This window comes from Thalassophryne amazonica, chromosome 9 (genome assembly GCF_902500255.1).
Source record: "Thalassophryne amazonica chromosome 9, fThaAma1.1, whole genome shotgun sequence".
Taxonomy (NCBI): domain Eukaryota; kingdom Metazoa; phylum Chordata; class Actinopteri; order Batrachoidiformes; family Batrachoididae; genus Thalassophryne; species Thalassophryne amazonica.
Window position 1 is genome coordinate 24,237,244 of NC_047111.1, and position 12,647 is coordinate 24,249,890.

The 12,647-nt window shown below is 40.7% G+C and overlaps 1 protein-coding gene across 5 annotated transcripts in view; it reads right to left on the minus strand.

Annotated features, from left to right (window-relative positions):
* Positions 1-12,647, minus strand: part of abr (ABR activator of RhoGEF and GTPase) — a 219,808-nt gene that overhangs the window by 24,087 nt on the left and 183,074 nt on the right. The window contains exon 1 of one of the 5 annotated variants that reach the window (XM_034177796.1): positions 2,087-2,614. The exons of the other annotated variants lie outside the window; for them this stretch is intronic. Coding sequence (XP_034033687.1) covers positions 2,087-2,272 — 186 coding nt within the window. The 5' untranslated portion in view covers positions 2,273-2,614. Of the gene's footprint in view, positions 1-2,086; positions 2,615-12,647 lie in introns of those variants that run through there. 5 annotated transcript variants of the gene reach the window in all.

The following is a 12,647-nucleotide window of genomic DNA, read 5'->3' on the forward strand; positions in this document are numbered from 1 at the left end:
CAACAGAAAGCAATGAAGCAAAGGTCAATCCTTAACTGGAACTTTTGCTTATCGCTCCAGCAGGCACATGGGTTTGAACTCAAACGCTGGCTTTTGGAAGTGTAAACAAGGGCCGCACGCACAACCTGCACATCAGTGTGTAGGCGCTGTGCATCGGACACAGCGGTTTCATTCTGCAGCCACATAAGACGTGCAACCCGATTGAGCGGACCTGTGTGGGTGTGCACCTGTTTTTAGAAAACACACTCTCCAACACAAGAGTCATTCACTGCAACCTGAACGCCGCTTAACCTCTAAGCCAACACTTTTTTAAAAACTCATTTTGCACAATTAACGCTGTTTAAATGCTATTTGTTTACAACCATTCTGCCAACCAGACAGCAGCACAGCCATTCTAAATGAGATCACATTTTGAAAATTCAGAAATAAAATAGTTTTCTAAAAAAAAAAAAACCCAGAATGATTAAAACCTTTTTTTAAAGCTACAGTGTGCAGGATTTGGTGTCATCTAGTGGTGAGGGTGCAGACTGCATTGTGCTGTCACTAGTCATGATTTTGTTTCCCTTCATGTTTTTGCTTCTTTGGTCACAGGGATTCTCTCTCTCTCTCTCATAAGAAACAGTAAGTATTACACAAAAATAAGGGTTCTCAAACTTGCCTGAACTAGCTACCAGTAGACTGTGTCTCAGGGAGAAACCACTGATTACACTTCTTTTTCCTTCATTCTACCAGCCACACTGCACTCAAACAAATGTCTCTTTGAATGAACTCAATTATGGGCAGGATTTCCATCTAATAAATATATGTAGTCCCAACTAAAATTATCTTGCATGGATGCAGCTTATTTGAGTTGGGGCTACATATATTTATTAGATGGAAATCCTGCCCATAACTGAATTGAGTTCATCCAAGGAGTCACTTGGTGATATCACTCAAACAAATGACTCATTGGACTGGATTCCACGTAAAAAATATATGTAGTCCCAACTAAATTAAATTACATATTTGAGTTGGGGCTGCATATATTTATTAGATGGAAATCCTGCCCATAACTGAATTGAGTTCATCCAATGAGCCATTTTTTGAGTGTGCAAAATGCCAAATATAGAGTTGATCTCACACTCTTTTGGGCTACTGTATCACCATGGTGGCTTCCATGAGGAGGTCCGCTCCCATGTTGACTTGAAGGGCTCATTGAAACACATAATCAATCTCACTGTTGCAGATAATTATACACTAATGAACAGTTATGAATGCTATATTCCATTTCTGCTCATAAGCACCATGGCACACTGTAGCTTTAACTCTTGTACTTCAACTCTGAAGAACAATATGCAGAAAATATCTAAAAGTTATTTGGGGATTAAGATCCTTAGGGCTCTTAGTGATTTTCCGATCTGACAGGGATTTGAACAGAGGATCCTCTGGTCACAAGCCCACCACTTTAACCGCTTGTCCATCATCTCCTCAAGTAGAAATACATAAATAAATGTGTTGTGGACATGCCAAAAAGGCACAAGGTCAGCTACAACACAGCAAGACGAAGCTCAGAATAAACAGCAGGGGGCGCTCATCTGCAAGCGATGCATCTCTAAGAGAACCAGTGGAAACCAATAATTGGTGCAAGATTGATTGGAAGAGTGAATATGAAGAAGATATTAAGGAGAGAAGGATAAGAAAAATATACTTTCTTACTAAATTATTCATGGAAACTAACTTGTGGTGCAGCAGCACGTTCTTCTCAGCAAAGTGTAACATTTTAACTCCCATCAGGATACACAGATGAGAAAAGGACAAACCAACCCGAACATATTTTAATTTGCAGATGAGATTACATAAACCTTAATCAATAAACAGAAAATGTTTCAGGATGACTTCAGATGAAATTTAAATGTCAGTTTTGTTTTGTTTTAACTGTTGTGTGCACGTCCAGCAGAGAATATACAAAACTGCAGAGGGACAAAAAGAACACCAGGCGACAGATAAAAGAGAAACAAGAGCACACAGATGGAAAAGTGACAGAGTGATAAATAGACAGCAAATGCAAGAAAAAAAGAATAGGAGAGGCAAACGCAGCGTGAGAGACCTTTTGTCTGAGCAGCTTGCTGCGGACGCGGCCCCAGAGTTTGGCCCCGGTGTTGGAGTGCCTCCTCAGGACAGGAGTCGGCGGCTGGCTGGACAGACTGTGCTGGTTCTGGTCCACGCAGCAGTGCTGCTCCAGACGCTCACACACAGAGTTCAGGTTCACATCGGACACCAGGACCTCCGTCATCCCAAAGCCTCCGGAAAGCTCTCCACCGACACTGGTGGACAGAGCAGCTGGCTCAAGAACAGGGTCCCAAAGTTGGTACTCAATCTGATGTTCACTTCAAAAAAAGGTGCAGATGACGAGGAAGACAATTTTTCAGCATTATGAGAAGATCCTGCTGTGGTGTCCTTGATGAGCCGGATGATAATCCCACAACTGCTTCCCTCCGCGGATCACTGAGCTTGTTCCAAAATCAGCTGCCAACATTTCCTCACTGTGCAATCTCACTTCCACAAACACAGATACTGAGTGTGAAGGAAAACCGAGAGAGAGAGAGAGAGAGAGAGAGAGAGCGAGAGCGAGAGCGAGAGAGAGAGAGAGAGAGAGAGAGAGAGAGACAGGAGAATGAATGAGTGCCCGATGTTAGTATTCAGTTTGTCCAGATGTTGAAGGACACACCTCCAAAGAGAGGAGGTAGGGGAGAAAGAAGCAAGAAAGAGGAGAAAAATGAGAAGCAGAGAGAATGGAGAGCGAAAGAGGGGGAAGAGAGAGACTGCAAATGGGAGAAAAGAGAGAGCGAGAACAAGAGGGGGCAAACGAGAGAGGGGGAGTGAGAGACTAAACCTCGTGCCCTAACTTTAATCAACACTTTGACCTCTGATTAACCTTTCCCAGAGCTCAAGCCCCACACAGGATGCGAGTAAAGAGAGGAACGCCATGAATTTGGAAAGGTAGAGGAGAAAAATTCTGGTGTTCTGTTAAATAATAATTACAGCAAATAGAAGATACCAATTTCAGATGATATATTTCAAAGTGATTTAGTCTAAAAGTCCAAACACTAAAATATGTGTACACTTTAATACTTAAAACACTTAAAATTTTAAAATATCCCAATTACAAAATATACAAGTTAGGCTTAAGCTCACTGATGAACACCAATGTTTTAGTACCTCATCACAATGGAGTCCTGAGGGCATGTTTCAAGTTTGGTTTTAATCCATCAAAGCATTGCTAAAATACAAGCTCACAAAATTTGTGGCCTGTGATTTTTGTTTTAGGCTTTCCCATGAAATCCAATATGGTGGAAATTGTGGTGTCAGGTGTGCCAGCAACTGAAGACACAGGATATATTGATTTTAGCAGGCTTGAAAGAATTCAGCACTACCTGATTTCTGATAATCAGGCATATGGTTCAAAATTTACATGTGTAAATACACCTCCAAATTTGATCCATTGGTGGTAAATAGAGCACAAGAGATGCAAAACTGTTCACAGTAAATAAATAAAAAAAAGTATTATTGATGGAGGCTGCAGATTTTACAATATGGTTATAGTGTGGACATGTAAGTTGATCAACTCAAACAGAGGATGGTTAATTTAATAATATTTGTAATGGGATCAAATGTACCCACGCAGACTCTATTTTACTCTGCAAAATGTATTGCACATGTACATCAATACATCATCAGTATAACAGTGAAAGTCAATCTCATAGCTACATATAAACTGCCTGCAGGTTGCTATATGAAGAGAGAATCACAGTGGGCCGATAACAGAACCCTGAGCAACCCCATCCTTCAATGTATGATAATCCAGATGAAGTGTTACTTTAAAAAAAAAAAACATTCATGTTATTTTCAGTTTTCTCCAACAAATTACAGTGATCAAGTGGCCGGCACTGCCTATTTATTGGTCAAGTCAAGTCTGGGAGCATGTGCTGGTGCTACACTTTGTCGTATTTACGACACCATGGAACCACTCTGGGTCCTGCATGGCAACCACGAAGTGCCTCTCACGAGTGGCTACTTGTGGCAAACTGTATTGCAGATCCACTGCATTGTATCCAAACCTGAATTTAAAGCCAATAACAGGAACAGTGATGCGGAATTTGCATCCATAGGCAACAAAGATTCAGAAAGATTGAGGCAAAAAAAGTGAAAAAAAAATGGAGAAGTGTTGATGGCATTTCTACGTTCTTAAAACGTCTCACATTGTGAAAGGTGTGTTCTTTTCTTTTTTTTTTTCTTTTTAAGCACACCGCTGGACCTTTTCCTACAGATGACTTCAACTCAACATGCTTTTCCCAGCTCCGATTTGTACATTTTAGAAGCTCTGCCAGTGTTCAGTCTGTGTGAGCAATTTTCAACTAAAATGATCTGCACAGAGCGAATCACCATCTTTATTCAACAGGATGGCTCACAAAAAGCGTTTTTCTTTTTATAATGGACCAATGGGTCTGAGTGTGTCTGTCAAACTCCATCTGCATCCGCTGCGTTTTACTATTATCAGAGGGAAAGAGATCTGAAAATATTACAGACAGCGATGCTTTAAAAACATCTCGGCCAGCACGACGACAGTCTGGACAGAAACGTGGTGGAAAAGCGTTGGCTGCAGTTTACTGACAGCCTCCCTCGCTTTGGCGATCACTGGATCGTCATATTTGTCAAAGATGCTGTAACATTACTGCTGAAAATGTGAATTTCTGTATATCAGTAGAAAGAACCATAAAATTGAACTTTTACAACAGTTTTACTCGCATGCACCAAAGTATTGCCCCCACATTGCATTATGGGTCACGTCAAAACACTGAATGACAAAACTGTGCTGTTATGCTAATTTAACTGTAATCAAAAGTACACCAATTGTCACGGTTTGCACATTTGGTGTTTTGCAGTTGTGAATCTTGCACCGTCTGGCGGTCCGTGACTCACGCAAGAGGTCAGTTTCAGTAGAGTTCAGGAGGTCAGCACTCACAGTGTACGAGGTCTATTAGAAAAGAAACCGACCTTTTTATTTTTTTATAAAAATATTTGGATTTGAATCACGTGCGATTATGAGGACTGTCAATAAAGTATAGGTCCTTTTAATTTTTTTCAAAAACTATATGGATTTCATTCATATATTTTTACGTCAGACATGCTTGAACCCTCGTGCGCATGCATGAGTTTTTCCACGCCTGTCGGTGACGTCATTCGCCTGTGATCACTCCTTGTGGGAGGAGTCGTCCAGCCCCTCATCAGAATTCCTTTGTCTGAGAAGTTGCTGAGAGACTGGCGCTTTGTTTGATCAAAATTTTTTCTAAACCTGTGAGGCACATCGAAGTGGACACGGTTCGAAAAATTAAGCTGGTTTTCGGTGAAAATTTTAACGGCTGATGAGAGATTTTGAAGTGATACTGTCGCTTTAAGGACTTCCCACAGAGCGGGACGTCATGCAGCGCTCTCAGGCGCCGTCATCAGCCTGTTTCAAGCTGAAAACCTCCACATTTCAGGCTCTATTGATCCAGGATGTTGTGAGAGAACAGAGAAGTTTCAGAAGAAGTCGGTTTCAGCATTTTATCCGGATATTCCACTGTTAAAGGAGATTTTTTTAATGAAAGACGTGCGGACGGATTGCAGCGTTGGCTCGCAGCCGCTGCGACGCTCCGCCACTGGAAAAACACCTCTGTTGGAAGCCTTAAGGACAAGTTGGAACATGTCCAGCTGTTAAACAATTTCTCATATACTCACTCCACTGAAAGCCATCAAAAGCCGCCTGGATTTTACAAATGGTTATCAACACAGAGGTGCGCCGGCTGCGTCCCGACGCACGGACCCATCCGCACGTCTTTCATTAAAAAAATCTCCTTTAACAGTGGAATATCCGGATAACATGCTGAAACCGACTTCTTCTGAAACTTCTCTGTTCTCTCACGACGTCCTGGATCAATAGAGCCTGAAATGTGGAGGTTTTCAGCTTGAAACAGGCTGACGACGGCACCTGGGACCGCTGAGCGACGTCTCGCACCGTGGGAAGTCCTTAAAGCGACAGTATCACCTCAAAATCTCTCATCAGCCGTTAAAATTTTCACCGAAAACCAGCTTAATTTTTCGAACCGTGTCTACTTCGATGTGCCTTACAGGTTTAGAAAAAATTTTGATCAAACAAAGCGCCAGTCTCTCAGCACCTTCTCAGACAAAGGAATTCCGACGAGGGGCTGGACGACTCCTCCCACAAGGAGTGCTCACAGGCGAATGACGTCACCGACAGGCGTGGAAAAACTCACGCATGCGCACGAGGGTTCAAGCATATCTGACGTAAAAACATATGAATGAAATCCATATAGTTTTTGAAAAAAATAAAAAGGACCTATACTTTGACAGCCCTCGTATATCAGCCAACCTTGAACCCTCGTGGGCATGCGTGAGTTTTTTCACGCCTGTCGGTTACGTCATTCGCCTGTGGGCAGGCTTTGAGTGAGCACTGGTCCACCCCCCTCGTCGGAATTCCTTTGTCTGACTTCTTCCTGAGAGACTGGCGCTTTGCTTGATCAAAATTTTTTCAGAACCTGTGAGGCACATCGAAGTGGACACCATTCGAGAAATTCAGCTGGTTTTTGGTGAAAATTTTAACGGCTGATGAGAGATTATGGAGTGTTACTGTCACCTTAAGGACTTCCCACGGAGCAGGACGTCACGCCGCGCTCGGAGGCGCCGTCGTCAGGCTGTTTCGAGCTGAAAACCTCCAAATTTAAGCCTCTGTTGAGCCAGGACATCATGAGAGAACAGAGAACTTTCAGAAGAGGTCGGGATCAGCAGTTTATCCGGACATTCCACTGTTAAAGGAGATTTTGTAATGAAAGACGTGTGGACGGATTGGCGCATCGGCTGAAAGCCGGGGCGGCGCGCCACCACAGGAAAAGCACCTCTGTGTTGATAACCATTTGTAAAAACCAGGCGGCTTTTGATGGCTTTCAGTTGAGTGAGTATCTGAGAAACTGTTTAACAGCTGGACAGGTTCCAACTTGTCCTTAAGGCTTTTCAACGGAGGTGTTTTTCCTGCGGCAGCGCGCTGAGCCGGCTGCCTGCCGACGCGCCAATCCGTCCGCACGTCTTTCATTACAAAATCTCCTTTAACAGTGGAATGTCCGGATAATCTGCTGATCCCGACCTCTTCTAAAAGTTCTCTGTTCTCTCACGATGTCCTGGGTCAACAGAGGCTTAAATTTGGAGGTTTTCAGCTCGAAACAGGCTGACGACGGCGCCTCCGAGCACGGCGCGACGTCCCGCTCCGTGGGAAGTCCTTAAGGCGACAGTAACACTCCATAATCTCTCATCAGCCGTTAAAATTTTCACCGAAAACCAGCTGAATTTCTCGAATGGTGTCCACTTCGATGTGCCTCACAGGTTCTGAAAAAATTTTGATCAAGCAAAGCGCCAGTCTTTCAGGAAGAAGTCAGACAAAGGAATTCCGACAAGGGGGGTGGACCACTCCTCACTCAAAGCCTGCCCACAGGCGAATTACGTCACTGACAGGCTTGAAAAAACTCACGCATGCGCACGAGGGTTCAAGGTTGGCTGATGTAATCGCACGTGATTCAAATCCAAATATTTTTATAAAAAAATAAAAAGGTCGGTTTCTTTTCTAATAGACCTCGTAAACACATCTCGTGAAGTATGGACAATAAGACAACATCGGGGCACAGCAGAAGTCCTTCACAGGTACTACACCTCCTCTAGATAACCCTTTCAATTCGGGAGAGTGTATAATCATCATAATCACCAGTAAACTCGTTAAATCAATGCCATCCACATCCTCGCTTTGCCAATGTTTATATGCGCTGTGAGACAGAGGAACTCTGTTGGCACCGCGGTGCATTCTGGGAAGTGCAGGCAGCCGCCAGGGGCATTATGGGAAATGCTGAAAACCGAATTGGCAAATTTGTGCTCAATATGCTAACAGAAACAGGCTAGCAAGAAATCTTTGCTACAATATCCTCACAACATATCAATGTTGGAAGATTAGCATGCTAACACCTCAGCTGATTTAAACGGTACTCTTATAAGGAATGAATTCACTTTCTGGTTTAAAATACATTACATTCAATGTTTCATGGCTGTACGTTTAAAGTGCTAATACGTACGAGCCAGTGAGGAATATTTATGTCAGTGTATTTACAATATAACAATGTAGCAATATTAGCATGCTAACATAGCTGATAATACAATACATTTGGTGTTTAACGTGTGTATGTTTAAAATTCTAACACGGGCTGTTCAGTGAGGATTCCTGACTACACTATCTCCATGACATTAGCATGCTAACATGTTAGCCAACTTAATCAGTACTCTTATTGGAAATTAATTCACTTTCTGCTTTCAAATACATTACATGTAATATTTAATGTCTGTATAACTAAAGCAGTAGCATGAGCTGTTGGCGAAGAATCTTTACTACACTATCCTCTGAACTATGTTGTAACATTAGTATATGCATTTCCTGATTTGACCATTACTCTTACAGGAAATAGACTTTGTGCTTTAAAATACATTACATTTAATGTTTAATGTATGCATGCTTGAAGTGCTAACACAGGCCAATTAGCAAGGAATATTTACTACACTATCCTCACAACATAATTGTGTTGTAAAATTTACATGCTAACATGTTAGCTGATTTAGCCATTACTCTATTCGAGATGAACAGACTTTCTGCTTTAAAATACATTAGAATTCATGTTTATCATGTGTACATTTAAAGTGCTAACACAGGGTGTTTATGGAGGATTTCTAACTACACTATCCTCATGACATGAGAATGTTAGCTGACTTAGCCAGTACTCTTAATGGAAATTAATTTACGTTCTACCTTAAAATGTTTAACGTGTGTACATTTTAAGTGGTAACATGAGCTGGTTAACGAGGAATATTTGCTACATTATATTCTTTCCTATGTTGTAACATTAGCATGCTGATGTGTTTGCTGATTTAACCAGTGCTCTTATTGGAAATTAATTCACTTTCTACTTAAAAGTACATTATGTTTAATGGTGAATGTGTGTACATTTAAAGCAGTGACGTGAGCCGGTTAACAAGGAATCATTAATACACTGTTCTCTTAACTATGTTGTAACATTAGCATGCTAATGTGTTTGCTGATTTAACCATTACACTTATGGGAAATAGACTTTGTGCTTTAAAATACATTACATTTAATGTGTGTACTTTGGAAGTGCTAACATGGGCCAGTTAGCAAGGAATCTTTGCTACACTATGCTCATAATTATGTTGTAACATTAGCATGTTAGTAGTATAGTAATGCATTTGCTGATTTAACCATTACAATCATGGGAAATAGACTTTGTGCTTTAAAATACATTACATTTAATGTGTGTACTTTTGAAGTGTTAACATGGGCCAGTTAGCAAGGAATCCTTGCTACATTATCCTCATAATTATATTGTAACATTAGCATGCTAACATGTTAGCCGACTTAACTAGTACTCTTACTGGAAGTTAATTCAGTTTCTGCTTTAAAACACATTACATTACAGACCAAAATACAGACTCCATAATCTTGGGAAAAGTTTTTTTTTTTACAGTAGCAGACACTTTTTAAAGTACTAAACTCAAATGTTTACTGATATTCTAGACTTTTCCTCCATTCTATATTTCTGTATTACAGCAATGAGAAGATGGAAAGTGCATGGGTTTCAATGCAGTTTTATGCTTTTCGGTTGCCCCATTAGGTCAAAGCTGCCACAGCAGATCTTATAAAGATTTGCACTGGGATTTGGCACAAGTTTTACACCAGATGCCCTTGAGTGCATTCTGTGTATAAGATATAACTGAACAGAGGGAAGTACAACAGCCTGTATGTCTGAGTTTGTGACCAACAGCGTAGGACGACCAAGTGACGATGGAAGACCTCAACCAACCCTCGCCACGGTGTATTTTTAACTCCCAGAGATTGTATGCATGAGACACGCACATTCCATGCGTCACATCCTGGAAAGAATGTCTGGGAAAACCATGTTTTGGAAGAGACCGATAAAGAAACCCCACAGGGAGACATGAGATATTTTTGGGCAACATCAGAGAGAAAAGGGAAAACAGAAAAAAGAAGACGATATTTTCCTCTGTATATTTGGGAAATGTGTATTTTGACTGGAAAAGAGATCTACGATGAGAGAATACGTAGTCTTAACTTCTGGAAGAGCTGTTTCTTGTTATGATTAGTAACAAGGTTTTGTTTTTGCCTTCATCTCTTTGTTGTTTTGCTAGTTGAATGGTACCAGACTTACTGTAAATCCAATTACCCCGTTCTCCTGACGTTTACTGAAAACACTGGACCTGTCCAGGAAGACACAAATCTGCATTTCTATGTAGAACCAGAACACATAAAACAGAGGGTCAGGAAATGTTTAATACATTATCTGCCAGTGCACTTTGGTATCCTGGTTCTAAACATTTTATCAGATTCACCTGGAATTTTTTTTTAATCCTTTGAATGTACATTTTTAATTATAGCGACAAATTCTCATGAGAACAACTGAACAATTTGATCGGTATTACAAATACACTGTTTTCCTTTAAGTATTTGATATTTCACTTAATAATTCAATTACGATATCCATAATCAAATCAGATGCCTTTTCATTGTATCTCCACCACGGAGTTATTAATGTTTTCACCAGTCTGTTCCCATTCTGTTTGTTTGTTTATTCACAGAATAACTCGAAAAATAATGAATTGAATTCAATTAAAGTTGCTGAGCTGATAGATAATGTTCTGGGAAACACAATTTTGGAGGTGATCTGGTATATATTCTAGAACTGAAATCTAGAAGGATGTTTGGGACATAGCAACATTTAATGTCTAAGAAAATGACAGATTTTATTTACACTTTGATCTGAAGCACATTTTGAGTCCAGGATTCAGAAGACATTTTAAGCATTGAGGAACGTTTAAGTCAAAAACTGATTAGTAATGAGCATTTTGTGAGCAGACGAATAATGTCCCAGGAAATAATTTATGTTATTTTTGAGTCGATCTGGAATATATTCAGGATCTGTGAGAGAGAAGACTGTTACAGATACAGCCTCACTGAAATCAAAACGTTCTGAACGTATCTATGAAATTTTATGACAATACAGATAAATACTTTGGACACAAAACCCCATGGATATTTTGGCTGTGGGGAATATGTGGCCTTGGTGGAGGTGTGCACTCTCTGAGCACCTAAAATCTTTAGAATAATGGAAAAATGACAAGCAGGGGCAAAGTTTATAAACTTGACAAAAATGGCAGGTTGCAATCCTTTTCTACAACACAAAACCAGTGTTTCAGACCATGGACACATCTGAAAACAGGAAGACAGTGAACGGTAGTGAAAATGGGAATAAGTCTTCTCGCCACTCATGCAGAGATGTGATCTTAAGAACGCTGTGCAGATGTGGAGAATGAATCAAATTTTCACAGTTGGCTTTTTCTTTTATCTGTCAAAAAAGGCCCGAAGGCCAAAGGATGCTGACAGTAGTGAAACCACCCAACACACACACACACACACACACACACCAGTCTTCAACTCTGTCTATTCTTCTGCATAGTTATATATACTTCAAATTTATTATTTTGTCCAACTAGGTGATGAAATAATTTCATGGACTAATTGGCACCGTGTAGGCTTAATGTCCCAGTGACTCTTAATTGGAATAAGCAGGTACAGAAAATGTATGAATAGATGAATTAGCATTGTACTCAACTTGACACTGTGCTTTGTGTATTTTAACTTCAGACATGAAAATAAATCCAAATGTCCAAAACCTTAAAAGGTGTGACAGCAGATGGGTCATTCCTGAGCGCCTTCACTCTGACATCAGAACCAGTCGTGGGTCTTAATTATAGATAGTCTGGGGTTCACAACCCCACTTAAAAATGCTGTGTATGACCAGACACGAGGGGGAAGGGAGCCAAAAAGTAGGTCCTGGTTTCCTGCATCTGAACAGCAGCCCGACAAGCACCGTGATTTCTGTCGAATCAGCAGTTCTCCGCTGTTTGTGCCCTGCTGCCAATCACAGAGACCTTCAAGAGCTGGAGATAAATCCATGATCAATTTAACAGCTACAGCACAGAGGCATGAATACGAAGCAGCCCTGAATAAAGCTCGCATACTGGACTTGGGATGTGTTGTGACTCACTAATACAAACCGTTCTGGTGTTTTAGTAGCCGGTTAATCACACACAATACAGCTGCTGGAAACATCTGTCAGCAATAGAGGACATTCACTGTGTTTCCACTTTATTATGAAACTTATAGTGCTGAATCGCCTTTGAGTGTTTAATTTTGTCCATATGGGAAGCAATTTAGCCAGCAATCCCTCCCCAAGTCGTAGCTACAGTATTTGTGGAACAGTTTAACAACTGAGACTTCAATTTTAAATTACTGAATGTGAAAATATGAGAAATGAAACAAGTGACATAATTCTGTGTCCCCGGCCCGTATTAATGCATAATATTAATACTCATAGAATTAAAGTGAGTAAAATAAAAATGTGAAAAGCCCAGCAGAAAGGCCTCATTTAGTTGTTTTACAAAAACCTAAATCACGCTCCAACAAAATCTTATTGACCAGCAGAGAT